Below are 25,712 nucleotides of genomic sequence, written 5' to 3' on the forward strand. Positions count from 1 at the left end.
TCACTCATTCGTCAGGGCCACACTCTTATAAAACTGAACTTCTGGGTTCTTGAGCATATGCGTGCCCGATGATCAGCTGGCTGCTGGGCATGCACAAGCCAGTTTTGGGCACTGCCACATGGACAAAGGGATCGCGCTGTGGAAAAGCCGAATTTCCAGGTTCTGGCATGCATGCACGCCCCATAACGAACTGGCCAGCATACATATGCATGCTGGTTTTCGGCACTGCCACATGCATTAAGGACAGCTGATCGTATGCACGCCAGAAACCCGGAAGACAAACAGGCAAGGCCGCACTTTTGGCACCCGTGCCACAGCTTCGCCATCACGGACCTCGAGAGTTCTTAGAAAGGCAGGATGGTGTAATGGTGAAGGTGTTAGCCTAGAAAGCAGATGTTGAATTCTGGTCCCTGCCTTTGACGTGAAAACCGGCTGGGTAACTTTGGGCCAGTCCCTTGCTCTCTCTCTCATGCCAACGCACATGCAGGATTGTTTCTATGGAGAAAATAGGAACAAGGGGCATTAGGCATGTTTTTTATAATAAAAAAAAATAAGTAAATATAAATATAAAAATAATTTTATAAAAATGATAAAGGCGGGATAAAAATCTAAATAATAATAATAGTAAAAAAATCTACTTTTGGGGAAAGTATAAATTTCTTCTTGCAGCTAGCTAGCTAGCTAGCTCTCAGTGCCCCCTCCTTCTAGGAAAGCAGTTGCTTTCTTCATTTTGCAGAAGCTAATATTGGATGCAAAGGGACTTTCAATTTTTCGATCACCGATCTTTCATCTCACTGTAGAGTCAAGACATTTTAAACCTGGAGAGTGAAAGCAAGGCCCTTTCTTCTCCCATTTTTTTTTTGAAAAACAAAGTAGTTATTTTTTTTTTTAAAGGCTTTGTTAAAGGTTTTTACAAAGAAGATAAAAACACACAGAAACTACAAAAAGCAGGAAAGGGAAAAGGGAAGGAAGGAAGAAAGGAAGGAAGGAAGGAAGGAAGGAAAAGGGAAGGAAGGAACGGGAGGGAGGGATGGAGGAGGGAAGAAAAAGAGAAAGGGATGGAAGAAAGAAAGGAAAGAAGGAAGAAAGAGAAAGAAGGGAGAAAGGGAAGGAAGGAATGAAAGGGAGGGAGGGAGGAAGTGAGGAAGAAGGGAAGGAAAAGAGAAAGCGAGGGAGGTAGAAAGAGATAAAGAAAGGAAAGAAAGAAAAAGAAGGAAGGGAAGGAATGGAAGGGAGGGAGGAGGGAAGGAAAAGAAAAGGAGGGAAAGGGGAAAAAAGGAAAGAAGGAAGGAAGGGGCGGGGGAAGCTATCCTTAGTGATTAATACCTTTGCACTTCCAGTTTCTAAGCAACAATACTGCTGGGATTTGATTTCACTCTTGCATTGACTGTGGGGAATAATGTGAATCAAGTTAGCTTAAAAAGAAGGAAAGAAACGAATTCTTAGGTTGATAAACACATGAAAGCCATTTCAGTACCAAGGAAACATTGTCACTCCATTCCAAAACTCTAACACAGCCACCACTCCAGAGTGTATGTTCCCTTAACAATAAATAAATAAATATACCAGATACGTGCTTGAAAATGTTTTCCTGGGAGAGAGATCCGTAGCATTTTCGTCCTTAAAATACACCCTCCGGGTGTGCAACGTCCATGCCCTGCTGCAAACCCAACTTGCTTAAGTTAAGGATTGACCTACAAATGGATTTAATGTCTGGGTCATAGGTGAGAAGAATGTGCTGGAAGATTATCCCGGGCGAACGGACAGGCTCTGCTCGAATCTGTCCCTCTTCTTTCTGCTTCACCCCACAAGAGAAGGTGAACTCCCACAGAGAGAACACAAACCGCCTTTTAAAATTATTAGTCCTCGACTTCACAACTGCAGTTGGGAGCAGAATTGCAATGGTTCCCCAGCCCCAGGCAGCATGCTTAGCCACTGCAAAGAAAGATGGATAGGATAGGGTAGGGTAGAGTAGAGTAACAGTAGAATAGAATAGAATAGAATATTGGAATGAAAAATAGAATAGAATATAGAATATAATATTGGAATGAAGAATACAACAGAATATAGAATAAAATTCAGAATAGAATAGAATAATAAAATAGAATAGAATAGAATATTGGAATGAAGAATAGAATAGAATAAAATAGAATAGAATATAGAATAAATTAGAATAACAGTAGAATGGAATAACAGTAGAATGGAGTAGGATAGAATAAATAGAATAGAATAGAGAATAGAATAGAATTTAGAATAAAACAGAGAATAGAATAGAATATAGAATAAATTAGAATAACAGTAGAATAGAATAACAGTAGAATGGAATAGGATAGAATAGATAGAATAGAATAGGGAATAGAATAGAGAATAGAATAACAGTAGAATGGAATAGGATAGAATAGAATAGGGAATAGAATAGAGAATAGAATAGAGAATAGAATAGAGAATAAAATAGAAAATAGACTAGAATAGAATACAGAATACAGAATAAATTAGAATAACACTAGAATGGAATAGAATAGAATACAGCCGTGATGGAGAACCTTTTCGGGACTGAGTGCTGAAAGGGGACCATGCACTCATCTGGCGTGCAACCTGGAAGAGGAGCTGCCCAGGGGGAATGCATGCGCTGGAAATTGAACTTTCAGTTTCTGGCACGCGCATGCACGCCAGCCAGCTAGTCTTCTGCTTACTGGTGCGCATGCGCACCCAACAATCAGCTGGCAAGTGTGTATGCTCATGCAGGGAAATGGAAGACCAGCTCTTCCAGTTTCCAGCACTGCCGCACGTACAAAGTCCGGCTAATCATCGTGCGTAGGTGTGCAAGAAACTCAAAAGAGGAACAGGCAATGCCACATGTGCCAGGCAACATAGCTCCGCGTGCCACTTCAGGCAGGTGTGGCCAGAGGTTCCCCATCACAGGAATATAGAATAAAATAGAATATAAAATAGAATAGAACATAGAATAGAATATAGAATAGAATATAGAATAAAATAGAATAGAATTGAATATAAAATAGAATATAAAACATAGAATAGAATATAGAATAGAATATAGAATAAAATAGAATTGAATTGAATATAAAATAGAATATAAAACATAGAATAGAATATAGAATAGAATATATAATAGAATAGAATAGAATGTAAAATAGAATATAATATAGAGCAGAATAGAACATAGAATAGAATATAAAATAGAATATAAAACATAGAATAAAATATAGAATAGAATAGAATGTAAAATAGAATAGAATAAAATAGAATATAGAACAGAATAGAATGTAAACTAGAATAGAATATAGAACAGAATAGAATATAGAATAGAATATAAAATAGAATAGAATATAAAACATAGAGTAGAATATAGAATAGAATATAAAATAGAATATAGAATAGAATATAGAATAGAATGTAAAATAGAATATAAAACATAGACTACCATATAAATTAGAATAGAATAGAATATAAAATAGAATAGAATATAGAACATAGAATAGAATAGAGAATAGAATAGAGAATAGAATAGAGAATAGAATAGAGAATAGAATAGAGAATAGAATAGAGAATAGAATAGAATATAGGATAGAATATAAAATAGAATAGAAGTTGGAAGGGACCTTAGAGGTCTTCTAGTCCAGCCCCCTGCTCAAGCAGGAGAAACTATACTATTTCAGACAAGTGTCTACACAAGTGGTAGACAATTCTGCTCCCAACTGTCTGCTGGGGATTTCTGGGATCCCCCTCCTCTTCAAGAGCTCAGGGACGAAATAATGCAGCCTTAATCTCACGTCATTTGACGCTTTGCAAGAATTCATTCCTGCCTTTTTTTCAAGATGCGGGGCATCGCGGCTGGTTCCTGTTGAAGAATTGCACGAGGGAAGGAAAGGCCGCTCGCGAATTTCAAAAGGATTTTGAACGAGATGGCTTTCCCAGCCGCGCCGCTGGTGTAGTGGTATCATGCAAGATTCCCATTCTTGCGACCCGGGTTCGATTCCCGGGCGGCGCACAAGCCCTTTTTTCTTGGTTGTTGTTTGTTTTGTTTGCAAATAGTTGCAAAATCTTTTGCAAAATCTCCCTCCTTTGCACAGCGCAATGCATCACTAGTTTCCTGCTTTCCCACGCGTTCCCTTGCCTCGGGGTGGGGGGCGCTTCCCTTGCAAAAGCGTGCAAATGTCATGCTGCTTTCCTTGGTGCTCCGGCACCCCTCTATTTTTATGTATTTATTTTTTATTATTTTTTATTATTATTTATTTTAAGAAAAAAGTTTTGCAAGGAAAAGGCTCTCCTGCAGACTTCAGAGAGCGCTTCCGTTGGAACAAGCCTCCCGGCTGCGGGCAAAGCATGCCAACGCCTCCTGAGGACTAGCGCCTTGGCTTCTGAGTCCCATGCTCCCATTGTTGCAACCTGGCTCAGCACTGGGCTTTTTTTTTTTTTTTTTAAGGAAAAACTGGAAATATTGATAAAGTGAGCCCCCATGGCACAGATGAGGGCGCAATGGATGGGTGGGTGGCATTTCTTCCACTCCCCCCCCCGCCCCGCCCTGGAGAAACTTGAATGGCAGGCCACGCCCCTTCAGATCCAGCCAATCACAACCAGTCACCGCCCCACAGCCTTCTGGGAAACGTAGTCTTTTCTGCCCTGGCATTGGTCGGTTGCAAGAGGAAGGGAAGGTGGGCAGAGGGGATGCTGGCGCCTGGCTGGCATCCTTCGCCCACCCAGGCAGACTGGTGGCCCCGGCTTCTCCAGCCTTCCTCCTGCGCGCCTCCTGCGCCCGATCCCGGCTGGGTTGGGCTGCCTGCTGGCTCCCCCAAGCCAGGGCGAAGCCAAGAGGGTCCGTGGGAAGAGGGCTTCTCCCGCCAGCCATGAGCAGGCACGGCTCGGGCTCGGCGGCGGATCGCAACAAGGAGCCCATCCTGGCCGTCTTGCGGGCTTACGTGGGCACCGGGCACCGCCTGCAGGTGCTGGAGGTGGCCTCGGGCTGCGGGCTGCACGCGGCGCATTTCGCCCAAGCGCTGCCCAACCTGGAGTGGCAGCCTTCCGAGGTGGATCCCCAGGCCCTGGCCAGGTAGAGAGGGGAGGGCTTGGAGAGGGGGGGGGATAGGCAGGGTGGGAGAAGCCCCTCTCGGCTTCCCCTGCCTTGCTTCCCACGCTGGTGGGCTCTCTTTCCCTTGGAGGCAACACAAGGCCTTCCCTTCCTTTCTCTTCTCTTCCTTTCTCTTCTCTTCTCCTCTCTTCCCTTCTCTTCTGTTCCGTTCCTTTCTCTTCCTTCCTTCTCTTCCCTTCCTTTCTCTTCCCTTTCTTTCTCTTCCCTCCTCTCCTCTCTTCCCTTCTTTTCTCTTCATTCCGTTTCCTTCTCTTCCTTTCTCTTTTCTTCCTTTCCTTCTCCTCTCCTCCCTTCCCTTCCCTTCTCTTCCTTTCCGTTCCCTTCCTTTCTCTTCCTTTCCTTCCCTCCTCTCCTCTCTTCCCTTCCCTTCTTTTCTCTTCATTCCAATCCCTTCTCTTCTCCTTTCTTTTCTCTTCCTTTCCTTCTCTCCTCCCTTCCCTTCCCTTTTCTCTTCCTTTCCCTTCTGTTCCTTTCTCTTCCCTTCCTTCTCTTCCCTTCCTTCTCTTCTCTTCCCTTCCCTTCCTTCTCTTCTCTACCTTTCCTTCTCTCCTCATCTCCCTTCCCTTCTTTTCTCTTCCGTTCTCTTCCATTCACTTCTCTTCCCTTCCTTTCTCTTCCTTTCCTTTCCTCCTCCTCCCTTCCCTTCTTTTCTCTTCATTCCATTCCCTTCTCTCCCTTTCCTTCTCTCCTCCCTTCCCTTCCCTTCTTTTCTCTTCCTTTCCCTTCCGTTCCTTTCTCTTCTCTTCCTTCTCTTCTCTTCCTTTCTCTTCCATTCGCTTCTCTTCTCTTCCTTTCCCTTCTCTTCCCCAAATTTGCAAGTTTCGGTGAGGAGGGGGAGAATAGCAATAGCACTTAAGAGTTATATACTGCTTCACAGTGCTTTATAGCCCCCTCTAAGTGGTTTACAGAGTCAGCCTTTTGCCCCCAACAATCTGGGTCCTCATTTTACCCACCTCAGAAGGATGGAAGGCTGAGTCAATCTTGAGCCTGTGAGGATCGAACTCATAGCAGTAGGCAGAGTGAGCTTGCAATACTGCATTCTAACCACGAGGAGGGAGGGAGTAATAGCACTTAGGCTTATATCCCACTTCACAGTGCTTCACAGCCCTCTCTAAGCGTACAGAATCAGCCTGCCCACCCACCCCACCCTCCGCCAACAATCTGGGTCCTCATTTTACTGGTTTTACTGGTTACTCATTCTACGGAAGGATGGAAGGCTGAGTCAACCTTGAGCCTGGTGAGATTCGAACTGCCAAATTGCAGTCAGTCAGCGGTCAGCAGAAGTAGCCTACAATACTGCAGTCTAACCACTGCGCCAACATGGCTCATTCCCCCCCCCCCCCCCGGGATGTAATGCTCCAACACCGGAAGATTTTAAGAAGCGGTTGGATAACCATTTGTCTAAAGTGGTGTGTAAGCACTGCCACAAAGAAGAGGGAGTCAAGCTATTCTCCAAAGCACCTGAGGGCAGAACAAGAAGCAATGGGTGGAAACTAATCAAGGAGAGAAGCAACTTAGAGCTGAGGAGAAATTTCCTGACAGTCAGTACAATTAATCAGTGGAACAACTTGCCTCTAGGAGTTGTGAATGCCCCAATACTGGAAGTCTTTTAAGAAGATGTTGGATAGCCATTTGCCTGAAATGGTATAGGGTTTCTTGCCTAAGCAGGGTGTTGGACTAGAAGACCTCCAAGGTCCCTTCCAACTCTGCTATTCTATTCTATGGTGGTCAACAGATTCTCCTTTCTCTTTTGTCTTCGTAGCATCTCAGCCTTTATCCAAACTCTCCGCCTCTCAAATGTCAAGCCGCCCATCTACTTGGACTCCTCTCAGAGCTGGGAGACCTGGGGAGGTCTACATCCAGATTCTTTGGATCTCATCGTCAACATCAACATGATTCACATCTCAGAGATGAAGTGCACCCAGGTGGGGAATCGAGACTTTACAAAGATTGCTCAGCAGCCCTTAAATCCCTTTCGTCTGGCTGGGATTTATGCTGGGCTTCAGGTGGTTTCACTTGGGGGATCTCCAGCTCTGTTGACTGCAACACAGAATTTATTATTTATTTACTTACATACTTATTTAGTTATTCATTTATTTAATTATTTATTCAGTTAGTTATTTAGTTATTTAGTTTGTCAAACATGTATGCAATAACAGGTATAAGTATAAACATGGACATGAACACAGGAAATGGGTACGAATAAAAGGGGACAGTAGGATAGGGATGGAAGGCACGCTGGGGCGCTTATGCACGCCCCCTTTACGGACCCCTTAGGAATGGGGTGAGGTCAGGGGTGGGTTTCAACCGGTTCGCGGCGGTCCCTGCGATCCGGTTGGTCGCCGAACCCGGAAGTAAGTAACTTCCGGGAACGGCGAAGGCCCGCGCCCGCGCCCGCGCGCCCGCGCCCGCTCCTTACCCGGTTTCGATAATTCTGCGCTTCCACGCATGCGCAGGACGCATACAGCGCCTGCGCGATCCTCCAGGAGCAGCTGGAGCATCGCACAGACGCTAGTACGCATGCGTGCGCCGCGCGCATGCACGCGCACGCCGCACACGTGCGCGAGGACGCCGCCGGCCTCGTTCCAACCGAACCGGTTGGAACGGGGCGAGAAACCCACCCCTGGGTGAGGTCCACGCTAGACAGTTTAAGGTTGAAGGTGTGGCAATTTGAGGATGTAACAACAGAGTCAGGTAGAACATTCCAGGCGTTGACCCCTCTGTTGCTGAAGTCGTATTTTCTGCAATTGAGTTTGGAGCGGTTTACCTTGAAGTTGTATCTATTGTTTTCCCGTGTATTTTTGCAGTTGAAGCTGAAGTAGTCGTTGACAGGTAGGATGTTGTAGCAGACAATTTTGCGTACTATGCTTAGGTCAGACTTTAATTGGCATAGTTATAGGTTGTCCAGGCCCAAAATTTCAAGCCTGGTGGCCTAAGGGATTCTGTTGTGAGTAGAGCAGCGGAGGAATCTTCTCGTGAAATGCCTCTGGACTCGCTTGATTATATTAATATCCAATATACGGTGTGGAATGTATATGAATGGCAAAAATAAAACAAAAAACCCACCCAGAAATCTGGTAGCACTTTTTCCGACGAGCAAATTCTCTTTAAAGGGAGTTGCTTTCACAAGCTGTGATTTGCCTCATTAGGTGCTAAGAGAAAGGTGGTACCGGACCTGTGAGTTTTTGCCACATGGATGAATGGGTCTCTCTTCTTACCGTTGAATGTACAACTGAAGCTTTGTTTTAACCCACTTAATTGCGGGGAAGTTTGGTGTCCCAGTTAAGGCGCCAGGCTAGAAACTGGTAGATGATGAGTTCTAGTCCCAACTTAGGCACGAAAATCAGCTGGGCGATTTGGGACCGATCACTAGGAGATTGAATTCTAGGATGCAGCGGCTCAGTGGCTAAGACACTGAGCTTGTCGATCAGAAAGGTCGGAAGTTCAGCAGTTTGAATCCCTAGTGCTGCATAATGGAGTGAGCTCCCGTTACTTGTCCCAGCTTTTGCCAACCTAGCAGTTCGAAAGCACGTAAAAATGCAAGTAGAAAAATAGGAACCACCTTTGGTGGGAAGGGAACAATGTTCTGTGTGCTTTTGGCGTTGTGTCATGCCAGCTACATGACCACAGAGACGTCTTCAGATAGTGCTGGCTCTTCGGCTTTGAAATGGAGATGAGCACTGCACCCTAGAGTCGGGAACGACTAGCACATAGGTGCGAGGGGAACCTTTACCTTAAACATGAAAGACAGCTGGGTGACTTTGGGCCAATCACCAGGAGATGGTGAGTTCTAGTCCTATCTTAGACATGAAAGCTGGCTGGCCGACTTTCCAATCACTGGGAGATGGTGCATTCTAGTCCAATCATTGGGAGACAGTGAATTCTAGTCCTGCCACAGACATGAAGGGAGGCTGGGTGACTTTGGGCCAATCACTAGGAGACTGTGAATTCTAGTCCCGCTTTGGACATAAAAATCAGATGGGTCACCTTGCCTCACCTCCTCAACTCTAGGAAGGCGGCAACGGCAAACTTAACGAGAACAGCAAAAAAAAAAAAAAACACACATTGTAAAATTGAACACAATCACCACCAAGTTCCGGTCCCAGTTATAGTTGTAAATCATGGACTAGCTGGATTAAGTATTTTGCTTTGAACAATGTTGTATTTATGTTGTGACCCTAATAGACATTTTTTCCAGGACTGACAGCTTCTTCTCCTCTCTTCTCCTCTTGGCTTCTGTTTCTCCAGGGCTTGTTCCAGGGAGCTGGAAAACTACTCAAACCCAAAGCAGTGATGATCACCTACGGAGTAAGTGTTTGCTCCAGGATGCTATAAATTGAGTCATCAAAAAGCAGAGGGAGATTGTTGCTGTTGTTAGTTGAGAAGTCGTGTCCAACCCATCGCGACCCAATGGGCAACGTTCCTCCGGGCCTTCCTGTCCTTTACAATCCTCTGGAGTCCATTGAAGCTCACGCCGACTGCTTCGGTGACCCCATCCAGCCAACTCCTCCTCTGTCATCCCCTCCTTCTTTTGCCCTCCATCGTTCCCAGCATGAGGCTCTTCTCCAGGGAGTCCTTCCTTCTCATTAGCTGGCCAGAGTCTTTGAGTTTCCTCTTCAGGATCTGGCCTTCTAAAGAGCAATCAGGATTGATCTTCTCTAGGACTGACCGGATAGATGGCCTTGCAGTCCACGAGTCTCGCAAGAGTCTTCTCCAGCACCAGAGTTCAAAGGCCTCCATTCTTTGGCGCTCAGCCTTTCTTATGGCCCAACTTCACAGCCATCCATTGCAACTGGGGAAACCATCGCCTTGACTAGACGCCCTTGTGTTGGCAGGGTGATGTCTCTGCTTTTTAGGATGCTGTCTAGAGTTGCCATCGCTTTCCTCCCCAGGAGCAAGCCTCTTTTAATTTTTTGGCTGCAGTCCCCATCTGCAGGGATCTGCAGAGCCAAGGTGGCGCAGTGGTTAAATGCAGCACTGCAGGCTACTGCTAGATCAGCAGGTCAGCGGTTCAAATCTCACCGGCTCAGGGTTGACTCAGCCTTCCATCCTTCCGAGGTGGGTAAAATGAGGACCCAGATTGTTGGGGGCGATATGCTGACTCTGTAAACCACTTAGAGAGGCCTGAAAGGCCTATGAAGCGGTATATAAGTCTACTGCTATTGCTATTGCTATTGGAGCCCAGGAAGGTAAAATCTGAGGGAGATAAGCTACGCCTCTTCCACACGAGGTCAACGCAAGGAGTTTGGAGTCTGGCCTTTTGTCTTGCCCTTCGTTAATTAATTTAAATTAAATCCCTTGCTTCTATGTTTTATTTGGATTCTGGAGGGCATAGGTGCTCTCTGTAGGGGCAGAGACACCGCCCCCCCCTTTGCTGGGGTAGAAAGATAACTTTATCTAACAAATGGTCTTCTCTTTGTTTTTTGCTTCTGTGCTCGACAGCCCTACGCAGTGAATGGTTTAATCACTCCACAAAGCAACGTGGATTTTGACTACAGGTTAAGGCGGAGGTGAGCAATGCAAAGTTTGGCCAGGGGAGTGGGTGGGAGGAGTAGAAGTGAGGGGGAGGTATAGGGGGGAGGGGAATGCAAAAAAGTAAAAACGACATTACAACTATGAAGAAATTGCTTTAGGTTGCAGAATTATTATTTTTAATAGGCTAATGATCTCCCTTCCTTCCTTCCCTTCTTCTCCTCTTTCTTCTCCTCTTTCTGTTTTCTTTCCTTCCTTCTTTTCCTCTCTCCCTCCTTCCTTCTTCTCCTCTTTCTGTTTTCCTTCCTTCCTTTCCTCCCTCCTTCCTCCTCTCCTCTCCTTTCTCCTCCTCCTTCTCTTTCCATTTTCCTTCCTTCCTCTGCTTCCTTCTTCTCCTCCTTCTTCTCTTTGTTTTCCTTCCTTTCCTTCTTCTCCTTCTCTTTGTTTTCCTTCTTTCCCTCCCTCCCTCCCTCTCCTCCTTTCCCCTTTCTCCTCTTTCCATTTTTCTTCCTTCCTCTTTCTCCTCCTCTTTGTTTTCCTTCCTTCTTCTTCTCTTTTTGTTTTCATTCTTTCTTCTCCTTCTTCTCCTTTCTGTTTTCCTTCCTTCTTTCCCTCCCTTCCTCTCCTCCTCTCCTCTTGCTCCTCTTTCCATTTTCCTTCCTTCCTCTGCTTCTCCTCCTCTTTCTGTTTTCCTTCCTTCCTCCTTCTCCTTCTCTTTTTGTTTTCATTCTTCTCCTTCTTCTCCTCTTTCTGTTTTCCTTCCTTCTTTCCCTCCCTCCCTCCTTCCTCCTCTCCTTTCTCCTCCTTCTTCTCTTTCCATTTTCCTTCCTTCCTCTGCTTCCTTCTTCTTCTCCTTCTTCTTCTCTTTCTGTTTTCCTTCCTTTCCTTCTTCTCCTTCTTCTATGTTTTCCTTCTTTCCCTCCCTCTCCTCTTTCTCCTCTTTCCATTTTCCTTCCTCTGCTTCTCCTCCTCTTTCTGTTTTCCTTCCTTCTCCTTCTCTTTCTGTTTTCATTCTTTCTCCTTCTCTTTCTGTTTTCCTTCCTTCCTTCCTCCCTTCCTCTACCAGCAATCCAGCTTGGGGTCTCAGGGACACCACTGTTCTGCAACAGCTTGCTGAGGCCAACGGGATGCAGTTGGAAGACATGGTAGGCCGAATTGGGAAAGGTCTCCCGTTCTGTTTCCAAGTGGGAAAAAGAATGCTTTTACCTTTGGCTGCAGTTTTACTTTCAGCTTCAGCTTTCCTGTTTTAAGTCTTAGTTTTGCTCTGGTTTTTAATTTTGCTTCAGGTTTTACATTTTTTGCTTCAGATTTACAATGTTAGCTTTACAGTTTTAGTTTCCGCCTTCGCTCAGGTTTTACTGTTCTACAACGTTAGTTTCCATCTGGACAGGCAGGGAATGTCCCAAAGTCAAGATGGCAGCCATGATTGTGTGATTGACATCTCCATACCGCCGCCCCCTTGATTATTTTGACCAACCCCTACACACATCCCTGCCTGAATGACCCTCCCCCCTGCGCAGCCCAATTTCTACTGGCAATTTCACCTGGCAACAGATGCGCCTCCTCCAATTGGCTATTTTGAGTTCACTTTTTGCCTAAAAATAAGCTGAGCTTTTTCCCCATCCTCTGACCAATCCTTTCCCCGGCTAAATTCTTTGGACTCCAGCTCCTTCAGCTGATCTCCAGTGCAACTGGGGGTCAGCAAGAAAAATTTGGGGGTCTGCAGAAAAATTATTTGCATTTTTTTATGTTGCACTAAATCAGGGGTCCTCAAACTACGGTCCCTGGGAGGGATCCGTGCAATGAATGCTTCTGTTGCTGCAGAGAGTCTCCCCCTTCGGGGTCTTTTTGTGTGGGTTGGAGGGGGACAGAAATTCTGACGGGGTCTGTTTCAGCCTCCTGTTGAGGGGCTTTGGGCGAAGGCTGGAGGGAAGTGTTGCTGGTGGTGAAGAGCCAGAGGGCCTCGTTCCAGTGGGACAGCATCGTGGCCTGGAACTGACTGACCATCTCAGGCCGCTGAGCCTCCAGGCACCTGTACCTGACCATGCACTCCCGCAGGCCTTCCCTCTGCTTGGAAAGCCTATGCTCCTAGTCCTCGGTGAGGTGCTTCTGCCAAGCCTCCTTCTCGGTCAGATCCAATTTGAACTGAGCTGTTTTGCCAACTCTTTCTCCTGGTGGCTGCTCAGCTCTAGCAACTGCTTCCTATTGGGATCCTAAGGAGCCTGGCCGGGTAGGTGAGGAGTGGCTGGGAGGGGAGGGGCGAGTAGAGGCTGGTGGGGGCACCCCTTGACATGAGTGACATCTAGTTCAGTGTTTCTCAACCTTGACAACTTGAAGATGTCTGGACTTCAACTCCCAGAATTCCCCAGCCAGCGAATGCTGGCTGGGGAATTCTGGGAGTTGAAGTCCGGACATCTTCAAGTTGCCAAGGTTGAGAAACACTGATCTAGTTGACCACACCCACCCAGTCACATGGCCACCTAGCCACACCCACCCAAACAATCACTAGGCAGATAATATTAGTAGTCCACGGGGATTTAAAATTATACATTTAGTGGTCGCAGAGGTCCAAAAGGTTGGTGACCCCTCCTGGTACGTCAATAGCCTGGCATCTGTTACCATTTTATTGCCCAGAATAGCCACAACTGTTTCTGCTTCCAGGTCGACATGCCGGCAAACAACAAATGCCTCATTTTCCGCAAACATTAAAGTCGCCGGATGGCTGTCTGCACGAGGGAACTTCATGGAGCACTTCAAGGTGCGGTGGAGATCTTCTTCCCCCCTTCTGCAGGATTTCTTCTGCTTTTCTCCTGCTGAGCTCTTACTTCTCGACCCATCCACGAGGAAATCCTTACCGCGGTGGTTGGGACCAAGTGCCATAATCATTTCATAGCTGGGGAAGGAAACATTGCGGAAGAACCGTGGCCCAGCAGAGATGGTGGGTCATGTTGATCTTGACTTTTTTCTGGTGGAGAGATAGGCTCTTCGTGCCTCTTTGGAGTTGGGGGCTAGATGCTTGCGTTGTTGGACAAGGGAGAATTTGTGGACCACTGTTGTACATGCAATGGCTTGACTAGTGTGGCTATCATGCATTTTATCTGCCTTGGACATGATGCTTCAGAATCAGTTTTAGCTTGTGGCCCTCACATCACACATTTAGAGGCCCCCCTTCAGCCTCAGAAACAGGGTATGTTTCCAGGGTACATTAAACAAACTCGGTTAACGAAACAGAACCTCTACCAGGTGGCTTGCTGGTCCTCCACAACAGCCCCATAATATGGTGGATTCAGAACGCCGCACCATTTTCACCAAGGTTTGAAATCCTGGGATTTCAAATATCAGGACGCCTTAAATGCCTCTGTGGGTTTTGATTGGGAGAACATGGCAAGCCACAAATCCTGGTTAATACACGAGGGCTGGGCTTGGGAGGGGAAATGAGCCATTTTGCTGGCTGTGGTGAGGTTGCGGCTTCAGAGGAGGGCTATGAGGAGAGGCCGCAGGAATGAGAATTTAGGAATAACGCTTCAAGACAGGGCAAACTTTAAGACTTGCGGATTTCAACTCCAGCCAGCAGAATTCTGAGAGTTGAAGTCCACAAATCTTAAAAAGTTGCTTGAGTTGGACAGTCCGGCTTTAAGAAGTCTGGGACATAATTTATTTTTTCCTGATAAATTACTAAAACATTTGATGTTTAAGTGGAAGGAGAGACAAAACGCCTGTAAGCTCCCCCTCTCCAGTTGAAAATATACCATATTTTTTGGCTCCCTCTCTGCCTCCGATACAGAGCCCTCATCCAAGCCTTCTCCAGACTCCAGGACTGGCCCATGGCCCCCTCTCTCCCCCAACCTCCTCACTGTCTGAATCTGCTGCCAGCTCCACTGGCCCAGTTTTCTGCAGGAAGGAGGAATGGGTTGGTTTGCTTTTGAACCTGGTGAATTGCACACCGCTTCACACCGTGTGAGGGGTGATAACTTACAAACTTTTTTTGCTGACATAACTAAGTGCTTGGGTTAATTGTTTACAATCCAGTGCTTTTTGCATGTCTCTAGGCCAGTGTTTCTCAACCTTGGCAACTTGAAGATGTCCGGACTTCAACTCCCAGAATTCCCCAGCCAGCATTCGCTGGCTGGGGAATTCTAGGAGTTGAAGTCCGGACATCTTCAAGTTGCCAAGGTTGAGAAACACTGCTCTAGGCAGATAAGAGTTCCCTTTAAAGCTGATAAGTGATTTTTAATTATTATTTTTTCTTGCAACCTCTCTTCCAATGTTTTCATTTTTTTTCTTTTTTTAAAAAAGAGAGAGATTAGGGTCTTTTCTATGTCCAGGAGAAGAAAATTAAATCCCTGTCTCTCTAATTTGTATGTAGAATACGATTTTCCTCTAGTGGTGACATGTGTTATATCCATGTTTCTTTCATTCTTATTTGGATGGTGTGAGAACACTCAGAAAAGATCCTTGGCTAAGAATCAGGATAACAGCAGCTTACATAATCTGTGTTGCATTTGGGTGCAAATAAATATTATGTTTCGGCACAACTACACAAATATCACTTGGTTTTTATCTAGTTCACAATCTGATAGTGTGTCACTAGGGGGCAGTATTGGATCACGCTTGTCTGGTTTCAGAAGCTAAGCAGGGCCAGTCCTGGTTGCAACTTGGATGGGTCTCCTCCAAAGGACTGCCGGGAAACAGTAAAACAGCCTGAAAAAATGTGAAGAAAAGCACTTTCCCTCCCTCCTCAATTTACATAGGTAAAGGTAAAGTTTCCCCTCGCACGTACATGCTAGTCGTTCCCGACTCAAGGGGGCGGTGCTCATCTCTGTAACTAAGCCGAAGAGCCAGCACTGTCCGAAGACGTCTCTGTGGTCATGTGGCTGGCGTGACTCAATGGCAAAGGCGCATGGAACGCTGTTACCTTCCCACCAAAGGTGGTTCCTATTTTTCTACTTGCATTTTTTACATGCTTAACGGGAGCTCACTCCATTACGCGGCGCTAGGGATTCGAACCACTGAACTGCCGCCCTTTCTGATCGACAAGCTCAGGGCCTTAGCTACTGAGCCACCACGTCATAGTTTACATAGTCCTTGATTGATAATCTGTCAGTTAGCAACCTTTCAGAATTATGACAGATTCCCCCACTCCCCCCCTAATAAGAGTTACTTATGACCTGATTCTGAAGTTCCAGTGGATGGGAAGTTGGACAGGGATGGACGGGCGGACACACCCCCTACCTTCCAGTACATGACAACATTTTAGATGCTCAGCAACTGGCCCCCTTTACGACCATTTTCAGCATCACATGACCATTTTTTTTTTTCTGCTGGAAACTGCCCGCCCAGGCTAGGAAGCTAGTCCTCAAGAACAGTGAGAAATTTGTCTAAAGGGAGAATTCGCCATCCCGAAAGGATTTTTAAAAAGCTACTATTGACCTGCGCTGTAGGATTGAGAAGAAACTTGGCTTGTTGGTTTAATATAACGAGTCTCAATTTCACAAAAGATCGGAGCAGCTGAGAAGGAGGTACAGCAGTGGGGCCTAGAGGTTGCGGATAAATTACGGTGCACACAAAATTGAGACGGAAGACGGATCCGAACTCTTAGCCGGCCCTCGTCAGGGTAAGAGTTCGGATTGTGGCAGGACAATATTTTAAAAATAAATAAGAGCTGGCCTGGACTGAAGATGGGAAATGTGGAATTTCCCTTTATTGACTGTTTTCACCCAGCACATTAAACCAGGTCACTTCACAAGCCTCGTGCAGCTAGTCCTCAACTTAAAAACGGTTCATTTAGTAACCGAAGTTACCATGGCACTGAAAAAAAAGACACTTTGGACCGCTGCACGTCTCCCCGTGGTCAAAATGTAGACACTTTGACAAATGGAGCCCATTTAGGATGGCTGCAGTGTCACGTGATCACCGGGGGTGGGGTCACATGACACCCCCCCCCTTTCGGACAAGCGAAGTCCACAGGGGGAAGCTGGGTTCACTGAACAACTGTGTCGCTGACTCAACAACTGCAGTGATTCGCTTAACAAATGGGGCAAGAAAGGTCGTAAAACAGGGCAAAGCTCACCAACTGTTTTGCGTAGCAATGTGCACCCAGTGCTTGGTTTCTATAACAATATAAGCAAGGGTGAAATCCAGCAGGTTCTGACAGGTTGTGGAGAACCAGTAGCGGAAATTGTGAGTAGTTCGGAGAACCAGCAAATACCACCTCTGACTAGCCCCAGGAGTGGGGAGGGAATGGGGATTTTGCAGTATCCTTCCCCAGGAGTGGGAATTTTGCAGTATCCTTCCCCAGGAGTGGGGAGGGAATGGGGATTTTGCAGTATCCTTCCCCAGGAGTAGGGAGGGAGTGGAAATTTTACAGTATCCTTCCCCTGGAGTGGGGAGGGAATGGGGATTTTGCGGTATCCTCTCCCTGGAGTGGGGAGGGAATGGGGATTTTGCAGTATCCTTCCCCAGGAGTGGGAATTTTGCAGTATCCTTCCCCAGGAGTAGGGAGGGAGTGGAGATTTTACAGTATCCTTCCCCTGGAGTGGGGAGGGAATGGGGATTTTGCGGTATCCTCTCCCTGGAGTGGGGAGGGAATGGGGATTTTGCAGTATCCTCTCCCTGGAGTGGGGTGAGAATGGGGATTTTGCAGTATCCTCCTGGAATTGGGAGGGAATGTGGATTTTGCAATATCCTTCCCCTGGAGTGGGGAGGGAATGGGGATTTTGTAGTATCTTTCCCCAGAAGTGGGGAGTGAATGGAGATTTTACAGTATTCTTCCCATGGAGTGGAAAGGGAGATTTTGCAGTATCCTTCCCCTGGAGTGAGGAGGGAATGGGGATTTTACAGTATCCTTCCCCTGCCACGACCACCAAGAGAGAACTGGTAGTAAAAAAAAATTGAATTTCACCACTGAATATAAGGCTGGCTCTGCCTTTGAGGAGGGGGGTCTCTCTTGCCCTTCCCTCGAGCCCACCTTAGTCCTGAAATCGGTTGAACAACTCGCAGGTCTTCTTCTCCAGAAGCTCATAAATCTTCTTCACCCGCTTGTCGTTGGCAGTCCGGACATAGCTGTTGGGGTCCAGGACAGCCATGCCGTCGTGAACTTCCCCCATGATGATGAGCGGGCCGTCCTCCGTGGTCATGTTGGGACAGGGGCAGTTCCAGTCCATGTCTGTCAAGGTGACTTCCAGATACTTGATGTCGAAGAACTTGAGGCCCATCTTCTCATCCTTGAGAACGTCATCCAGCGCAAAGCGGGCAATCCCGGACTCTTGGTCCTCGAGGATCTCCATCAGCCGCCCCACGATGGCAAAATCGCTCCGGCAGAGGCTCGGCACCATCTTACTTTTCAGGCGGCACGCTTTGCACAGCAGAGCCTTGGGGAAGGGGCAGGCGTCCTCGCAGCCCTCCTTGCTGTCGAAGTTGTTCTCATTGCCCTCGCAACCGCCGTAAATGAAGGAGTGGCACTGCTTCATCAGGTGGTTGTAGGCCCAGCGAGGCTCCCAGTTCTTACAGGGTCCTTGCACCATGGGGAGGGTACACAGGTTGACCGTGCTACTGACACAGGCCAGTTGACACTCCTCGTAAGTGTCGAAGCGGTTCTCGTTCGCCCCGCAACCGCCGTAACGGAAAGTAACACAAGAGCCTTTTTTGGACTCAAAATACCAACGGGTTTGGTAGGCCTCACAATCCTGCGTATCGGGTTCCCTCAAGCACTCGTTGGACGGGATCTTCGATGTACTGGAAACTCTCGGTTCTCCCCGGGAGTATTCCTTCTTGACGACCGAGAGTGGGAAGTCCGCTCGCAGGAGACCGGCCGAATTCCTGGCTGTACATGTGTAGATCCCAGCATCGTCCGGCTGAGCATTGTAGATGACCAACTGGCCAATGTTGGTCACCACCATGTTGCCGTACATCTGGTCGGGCCGCATGATGAAGTTCTCCTGATGGTCGCTCTGCTTCTCCCAGGTGATGTCAGGACGAGGACGCCCGCTCACGTCGCAGTGGAAGCTGACGGTGCCTCCCACGTAGACGAGCTGGTGGAAAGGGTTGTTGTAGAGAGCCGGCGGGATAGGCAGCTCCGGAGATGCCCCCGGGGTGGGGTGAGTCGTGGTCTCCACTGGCACCGGGCTTGTATTGGGCCAGGTGAAGATGTACTTGCAGGGTACCACGGCCAGGCTGATGCCCCGGATGCAGGCCTCGGCATCCATGTAGCACTTGTTGTAGTAGGTGAGTCCGTCAGAGGCGCAGGTGAAGTTGGGGTCCTTCTCACACCTGTCCTTGCACTTGCAGACGGGTTGCCCATCCCAAATATCGCAGTCCGAGCCCTGCTGGGTGCAGACGAAGCTCTCGCAGGTGGCTTCCTGCACCAGCTCCAAGGAAGAGATGCTTCCGTCGGCGTAACGGGCAGCCACGCAACTCCGCAAGCCGCAAACGTTGGTGCAGCATTTCTCAAAGCCTTCGCAGTCCTGCCGAGGGAAAAAAGAGAAGGGGTGTTCAAATGCAAGGATGCTGTTTCTTGGGAAGCTCATCACACAGGTAGAACCCACCTTGTCCCAAGTCTAACAAGAGTCTCTACCTGTTGTAAGGGTTGGTGCCAAGCCCATTGGGCTCATCAGTAACTGGCCAGATTTACAGGATTGCATTATGCTATTTGCACGGCATCCTGGATGTTTCACACAACAGCAGCGAGTTTTCACTTAGCATATTGTACCGATAGAAGGTATGAATGTGTGTGTGTGTGTGTGTGTGTGTGTGTGTATGTATGTATGTATGTGTGTATATATATATATATATATATATATATATATATATATATATATATATATATATATATATATATGTATATATATGTATATATATATATATATATGTATGTATATATATATATATATATATATGTATGTATGTATGTATGTATGTATGTATGTATGTATGTATGTATGTATGTAGTATTTGTGCTGATAAATAAATAAAGGAAGACTTTATATATATATGAATGTATATACAAATAAGACCTAACCCCACTCCCTTCTAGCACTGAAGATGTAACCTAGTTTGGTTATGAAATGTCTGCAAGAAAACCTTAACCACCTCTTCTTCCTCCTCCTCCTCCTCCTGTTCTCCACAAAACCCACATTCCTTTTAGCACGGATGATGTTACCTAGTTTGGTAATGAAATGTCTGCAAGAAAACCAGCAAAGCTCAGAGAGCACCAAGGAACCCATAGTCCTCCTCCTCCTCTTCCCCTTCCTCCTCCTCCTCCTCTTCCTCCTCCTTCCTCCTCGCCACAGATCTGGCTCCCTTCTAGCACTGATGATGTTAACCTAGTTTGGTAATGAAAGAAAACCAGCAAGCTTAGAGAGCACCAAGGACCCCATAGTCCTCTTCCTCCTCCTCTTCTCTTCCTCCTCCCCCTCCTCCTCCCACCTCTCCACAAATCTGGCTCCCTTCTAGCACGGATGATGTTACCAAGTTTGGTTATGAAATGTCTGCAAGAAAACCTCCAAGCTCAGAGAGCACCAAGGACCCCATAGTCCTCCTTCTCTTCCTCCTCTTCCTCTTCCTCTTCCTCTTCCTTCTCCTCCTCCTCCTCCTCCTCCTCCTCCTCCTCCTCCTCCTCCTCCTCCTCCTCCTCCTCCTCCTCCTCCTCCTCCTCCCTCTCCACAGATCTGGCTCCCTTTTAGCACTGATGATGTTACCAAGTTTGGTTATGAAATGTCTGCAAGAAAACCACCAAGCTCAGAGAGCACCACTTTAGCAATGTTGTCTAAATCCAGCCACTTGTTGCTCTAAATTTGAGTCTTGCTGAATGCCTCACCTTTCACTGGGTTCACATTACGCAGCCTTAAAGAATTATTTTCAAACCACACCGGGCTGGATTTGACCACGCTGGGTGACTGGGTGGCTGGGGAATTCCGGGAGTTGAAGTTGCACGTTTTTCCAAGTCTCCAAAGTTGAACACTCTTTGCCATTCTACCTCTTACCCAAGCAAACGCCCGGATTGATAAGAACTCCCCCCACCCTCTCCCCCAGCCCAGTTTGCACCCAGACGTCTAGTCTCCTTAACACATCGCTGAGAAAACAAAAAATTCATTTTCTTCTCCTGCAGCTGCTGCTCATTACAGGGAGCTTCCTCACCTCCTGCCCTCCAGCATGGACCCGGCTCCCTTCGGCCCTTCCTTTAATTCCTCCTCCACCACCACCGCCAATCTCCACCACCTCAAGATCCTCGCCAGTAGCTCTGCTGGCGAGAATTCTTCATCCTGTAACGTCTGTCGGGGAGGGGTGTAGCATTTCACCCCACTCCACAACTATGCTGCTATGGCTTTGTACAATTTCTCCCCGAAGCTTGCTTGTAATCGGGTTGTTTGGGGAGGGTGGAGAAAGAAAATGTGGGAAGAAGATGGGGCTGTAGAAGGAGAGAGGACATCTCTTGGTGACCCCCACAGCCGTCTCCGTCGGTAAACCTATCGAAGGGTTTTGCCACTGCTTTTTTCCATTTTTTTCCCTCCTCCACTTTCCATGGGTGCCAGTCCTTAGGTGGGCAGTTTCAAAAACTGAGCGGTATTTTAAAAAAGGGAGAATCTTCCCTCTTTTGTTTAAGTATAAGCGCATATCTTTCGGCGCCCAGGAAAAACCACCATAACCTTCTAAGAACTCTGATAAGGACATCGGTCTCAGATACAAGGTTAGAAGAGAGCTTGTGAAGGCTACTGACCAGACACAATCAGGGCGAATGGACTCTAGGGTTCCCGATTCGGTCCTGGGAGCAGAAGATTTGCCTGAATGCCTAACAGGAGGACCCAAAGCGACCTTACTAAAGGTTTACACGTGCCTTGTTCTTCAAATGTGGCCCCGAATGCTTTGGAGAGCTTGAAACATCTCCCTCCTCTGAACATATTCAAAGCTGTGGTCTTTTGTCACCGAAAAAGAAAATCTACGGCGTTCTGGTCCCAGTGAACTGCCCGGCAGGCAGTGGGCGGTGGGTGAGGAATCGACCCAGGGTCTCCTGGAAATTCATTTCTGGGATCCGTTTTAAGGAGCCTCTTGAACCAAAGGATGTGAGGATGAGGAGGGAAAGGAAGAAAAGGGTAAAGCCGAAGAAGTAAGGGGGGAAGCAAGAGTAGGAGAGAGGGGGAGGAGGAGGAGGAGAAGAGAGGAGGGGTGGGGGAAAGATAGGGGAAGAAAAGAGGGAAGGAGAGGAGGCAAGAAGGAGGAGGAGAAGAAGAGAGATGGGGTAGGGGAAAGAGAGGGAAAAGAAGAAGGGAGGAAGGATGAGGAGGGAAAGGAAGAGAAGAAGAGTAAAGCTGAGGGAATAAAGGAGGGGAATTAAGAGGAGGAGAGAGGGGAAGAAGAAGGAGGAGAAGAAGAGAGGAGGGGTGGGGAAAGAGAGGGAAAGAAGAAAGGAGGGAGGATGAGGAGAGAAAGGAAGAAAGAGTAAAGCCGAGGGAATAAAGGAGGGGAATTAAGAGGAGGAGAGAGGGGAAGAAGAAGGAGGAGAAGAAGAGAGGAGTGGTGGGGAAAGAGAGGGGAAGAAGAAGAGGGAAGGAGAGGAGGCAAGAAGAAGGAGGAGAAGAAGGGGGGGAGAAGAAAGGATGAGGAGGGAAAGGAAGAAAGAGTAAAGCCAAGGGAGTAAATGAAGGGAATTAGGAGGAGGAAAGAAGGGAAGAAGAAAGAGGAGGAGGAGAAGAGAGGAGGGGTGGGGGAAAGATAGGGGAAGAAGAAGAGGGGAAGGAGAGGAGGCAAGAAGAAGGCAGAGAAGAGAGGAGGAGTGGGGGAGAGAGAGCGAAAGAAGAAGGGAGGAAGGATGAGGAGGGAAAGGAAGAAAGGGTAAGGCAGAGGGAGTAAAGGAGGGGAATTAAGAGGAGGAAAGAGGGTAAGAAGAAGGAGGAGAAGAAGAGAGGAGGGGTGGGGGAAGAGAGGGGAAGAAGAAAGGAGAAGGAGAGGAGGAAAGAAGAAGGTAGAGAAGGGAGGTTGAGAAGATAGAAGGAACAAGGTTGTGGCAGAATAAAATGGAGACATAGGGTGGAAATAAAAAGTGACCCAAAATGTACTTTATAATTTTGTAAGAAGATAACGATAAACATGAATAGTTAACAGATAAATGTTAGTGTATATTTGTGAATGAATTTGAAGGGGGGGGGGAAAAGACTTGAACCAGAGACGTTCAAGGCTCAGCTCTTCCACCTGCTGCATTAGCGAGAACTTAAAACCCCCCCCCCACAAAAAACACGTCCAACTTGGAGAGAACCTTTTCACCCCTTCTGGGCGGAAGCTGCTGCCCTACTCCAGCCCTCGCCACCCCATCCTCTAACTTTACCCCCCCCCCCACACTCCATCCCTGTTTATTCCCCCCACTCCGCTCCTCCCCAAAAGAACGACCCAGGTGTTTCTGCTCCATCCAGGGCTGAAGATGCACCTGGGGAGCAGCGTCCGCCGCCACGCGCGGAAGTCTCACCTGATCGGTTTGGCACTCCCGCTCGCAGGTGCTCTGTGCATCCACCCACAGGTTTGGGTTCAGCTGGTTGGGACACATCCCCAGGTGGTTGGTTCTGATTGGCTGGAGGCTGGCCCCTTCTGCCAGGACAGAGACCAGAGAGAGGAGAAGTGAAGGCAGCATGGAGCCTAGAGGCAGCCCTGATGTTCCCAGTGTTTGCAGGCAGCCCTCCTGCCTTCGGTCGCCTCCCTGCAGAAGCCCAGAAAAGCACGCGGCTGTGGCAGGCTCCTATAACCTATCTCTCTCTCTCTCTCTCTCTCACCCTACCAGGAACAGTCTTCCACTCTGCCCTGTGTGATAGACAAAACAATCACATTTGCAAAGAGAGGAAGGGGGGGAGAGAGAGAGAGGGGGAGAGAGAAAGAGAGAGAGAGAGAGGAGGTAGCCGTCTGGCAAAGGAGACACCCAAATCAAAATAAAAGTGCTTCTTTCTCTCCCCCCTCCCTGGAGAATCTTCTCATCTTCTCAGCATCCTCTCCGGTCTACGGGTCATGCCAGGCAGCGCCCCAAAGCTCGCCGGGCTTTTCCCAAACGGGCATCTTTTGACCCAGGCCCACCCTTCACAAGACCTGCCTCCCAGCCGGACGCTGCGGGTTTTCCAACTTCACTCCGTCTCGCGCCTCCTTTGTGTCTTTTTCTCTGCCTCTCAAGAGGGTCTTCTCATGTGCATTGGGGAAGCCTCGTGGTTTGAAAAACAACAACAACTAGGGTTTGTCTGTCGGGGTGGGGTGGGGGGGAGGTGGTTCTTGGATCCGAGTCACCAGCAAATCAAGAGTTGGGTTTGGAAAAAAAAAAAAAAGGAAACAAACAGGAATCCTCTCCTAGATTTTGGGAGCGGATTTTGGGGAGCGTCGAACAGACACATCCGACGCCTGGCCAGTTGCTAACAGGGTTATAAAGCTCTTCTGTTTGTGTGTGTGTAGGGGGAGAGCAGAGCAGGAGGAAGAGGAGGAGGAGGAGGAGGAAGGGGGGGGTCATGTAACCTGAATCTTTCCTCCTCATCCGTGTTTAGGATTTGGGAATAGAAGAGAAGTTGACCTCAGACGCTAACCCTGTCTGGGTTGACCAACTGAGCAAACACGAGCAGAAGATCAAAGTCGGGGGAGGAAGGAGCCGTAGGGAGACCTCTGGCTTCCCAAAAAAGACAGCGAGACCCCCCCCCCCTCTCTCTCACATACACACACCAGGGGATTGAATTTTTTCAAGATGAGAGAACACCAGAAGTTCTCCCGTCCTTGGGAAACGAGGCTGGCCATAGGAAGGTTTGGACAAGACTAGGCCTCTTGTCCACTGTTGTTGTTGGTTGTGAAGTTGTGTCTGACCCATCGTGACCCCATGGACAACAACGTTCCTCCAGGCCTTCTTGTCTTTACCATCCTCTGGAGTCCATTGAAGCTCACGCCGACTGCTTCAGTGACTCCATCCAGCAACCTCATTCTCTGCCATCCCCTTCTTCTTTTGTCTTCCACCTTTCCCAGCATGAGGCTCTTCTCCAGGGAGTCCTTCTTCCTTCTCATTAGGTGGCCAAAGTACTTGAGTTTCCTCTTCAGGATCTGGCCTTCTAAAGAGCAGTTAGGGTTGATCTCCTCTAGGACTGACCAGTTGGATCACCTTGCAGTCCAAGGGACTCGCAGGAGTCTTCTCCAGCACCAGAGTTCAAAGGCCTCTTGTACACTATCTGGAGGTATTTTTAGATGGAGAAGCGGGAGGAAGGGGTGTTTCTCTTCTCAACCTTGTCCTTGAAAGCAAGCTCTCCCAAGCCAAGTTGGTGAACATCAGTTTCCGCTCCAATGAAAGACATGGAGTTGAGAAGGTGGCAGATGATGGAAGCAAGGAATGTCTACTTCCTAATTATCACGCTACAGGAAACCTTGGTATGGACTCCGGTGGTGGTGGTGACAGAGGAGGAGGAGGAGAAGGAGGAGGAGAAGAAGAAGAGGAGGAGGAGAAAGAAGAAGATGATCATGATGATGAAGAAGAAGAAGAAGAAGCAATAGAAGCAGAAGCAGAAGCAGAAGCAGAAGCAGAAGAAGAAGAAGAAGAAGAAGAAGAAGAAGAAGAAGAAGAAGAAGAAGAAGAAGAAGGAAGAAGAAAGAAGAAGGAGGGAACTGAAGAGGGTTATGCACAGGATATGCCCTCGCAATATGACGGATTTGAAATAACAGAGTTGGAAAGGACCTTGGAGAACTTCTAGTCCAACTACCTGCTCGAGCAGGAGACCTATGCCAATTCCAGGCAAACGGTTGTCCAGTCAAGCCTCCAGTGATGGAGCACCCACAACTTCTGAAGGTAGGATCGAACTGCTGGCGGTCGGCAGAATTAGACTGCAATACTGCCGCCTGGCCCCTGTGCCACCATAGCTTCAATCGGAGTTGAAAAGCTTCTTCACACGGCGGTCTCTGGCGATGATGAATTGATTCTCGCCTCTGAGACACCTTGTGAGCTTTCTGGAAGAGCAGAGATGGCTGCACCTGTTCTCCCCTATTGTGGTGCACACCAGTCAGGCTTCCCTCTCCAAGATTCCCTCACACAAGGGCTTCCCACCGGGACAATTGTGATGGTGTCCGTCTTTACAATAATTCATGCACCCTGACTTGAAGTCCTGTCGCAGGCAAATCCGCAATGATGCCAGTTCAGTCT

At 47.8% G+C, this 25,712-nt stretch overlaps 2 protein-coding genes and 1 non-coding gene across 3 annotated transcripts; 2 read left to right on the plus strand and 1 right to left on the minus strand.

Annotated features, from left to right (window-relative positions):
• Positions 1-3,938: 3,938 nt before the first annotated feature.
• Positions 3,939-4,009, plus strand: TRNAG-CCC (transfer RNA glycine (anticodon CCC)). Its single transcript has one exon. It is a non-coding gene; the product is annotated as a tRNA-Gly (tRNA).
• Positions 4,010-4,637: 628 nt separating this feature from the next.
• On the plus strand, positions 4,638-14,680 carry METTL26 (methyltransferase like 26). Its single transcript, XM_087728778.1, has 6 exons — positions 4,638-5,068; positions 6,870-7,032; positions 9,356-9,415; positions 10,550-10,617; positions 11,646-11,724; positions 13,241-14,680. The coding sequence occupies exons 1-6, from the start codon at positions 4,866-4,868 to the stop codon at positions 13,286-13,288; spliced, it is 621 nt and encodes a 206-aa protein (XP_087584904.1). The 5' UTR covers positions 4,638-4,865; the 3' UTR covers positions 13,289-14,680.
• A 2,861-nt stretch (positions 14,681-17,541) lies between these two features.
• On the minus strand, positions 17,542-23,252 carry WFIKKN1 (WAP, follistatin/kazal, immunoglobulin, kunitz and netrin domain containing 1). The gene is made up of 2 exons (XM_087728482.1): positions 23,034-23,252; positions 17,542-19,041 (listed from the first exon to the last, which is right to left on the minus strand). Exons 1-2 carry the CDS (start codon positions 23,193-23,195, stop codon positions 17,548-17,550), a joined length of 1,656 nt encoding a protein of 551 aa, XP_087584608.1. The 5' UTR covers positions 23,196-23,252; the 3' UTR covers positions 17,542-17,547.
• Positions 23,253-25,712: the final 2,460 nt, after the last annotated feature.

Source organism: Thamnophis sirtalis, unplaced genomic scaffold (genome assembly GCF_051295495.1).
Source record: "Thamnophis sirtalis isolate CommonGarterSnake01/CBP01778 unplaced genomic scaffold, rThaSir2_p1.2 scaffold_14, whole genome shotgun sequence".
In the NCBI taxonomy this organism is placed as follows: Eukaryota; Metazoa; Chordata; class Lepidosauria; order Squamata; family Natricidae; genus Thamnophis; species Thamnophis sirtalis.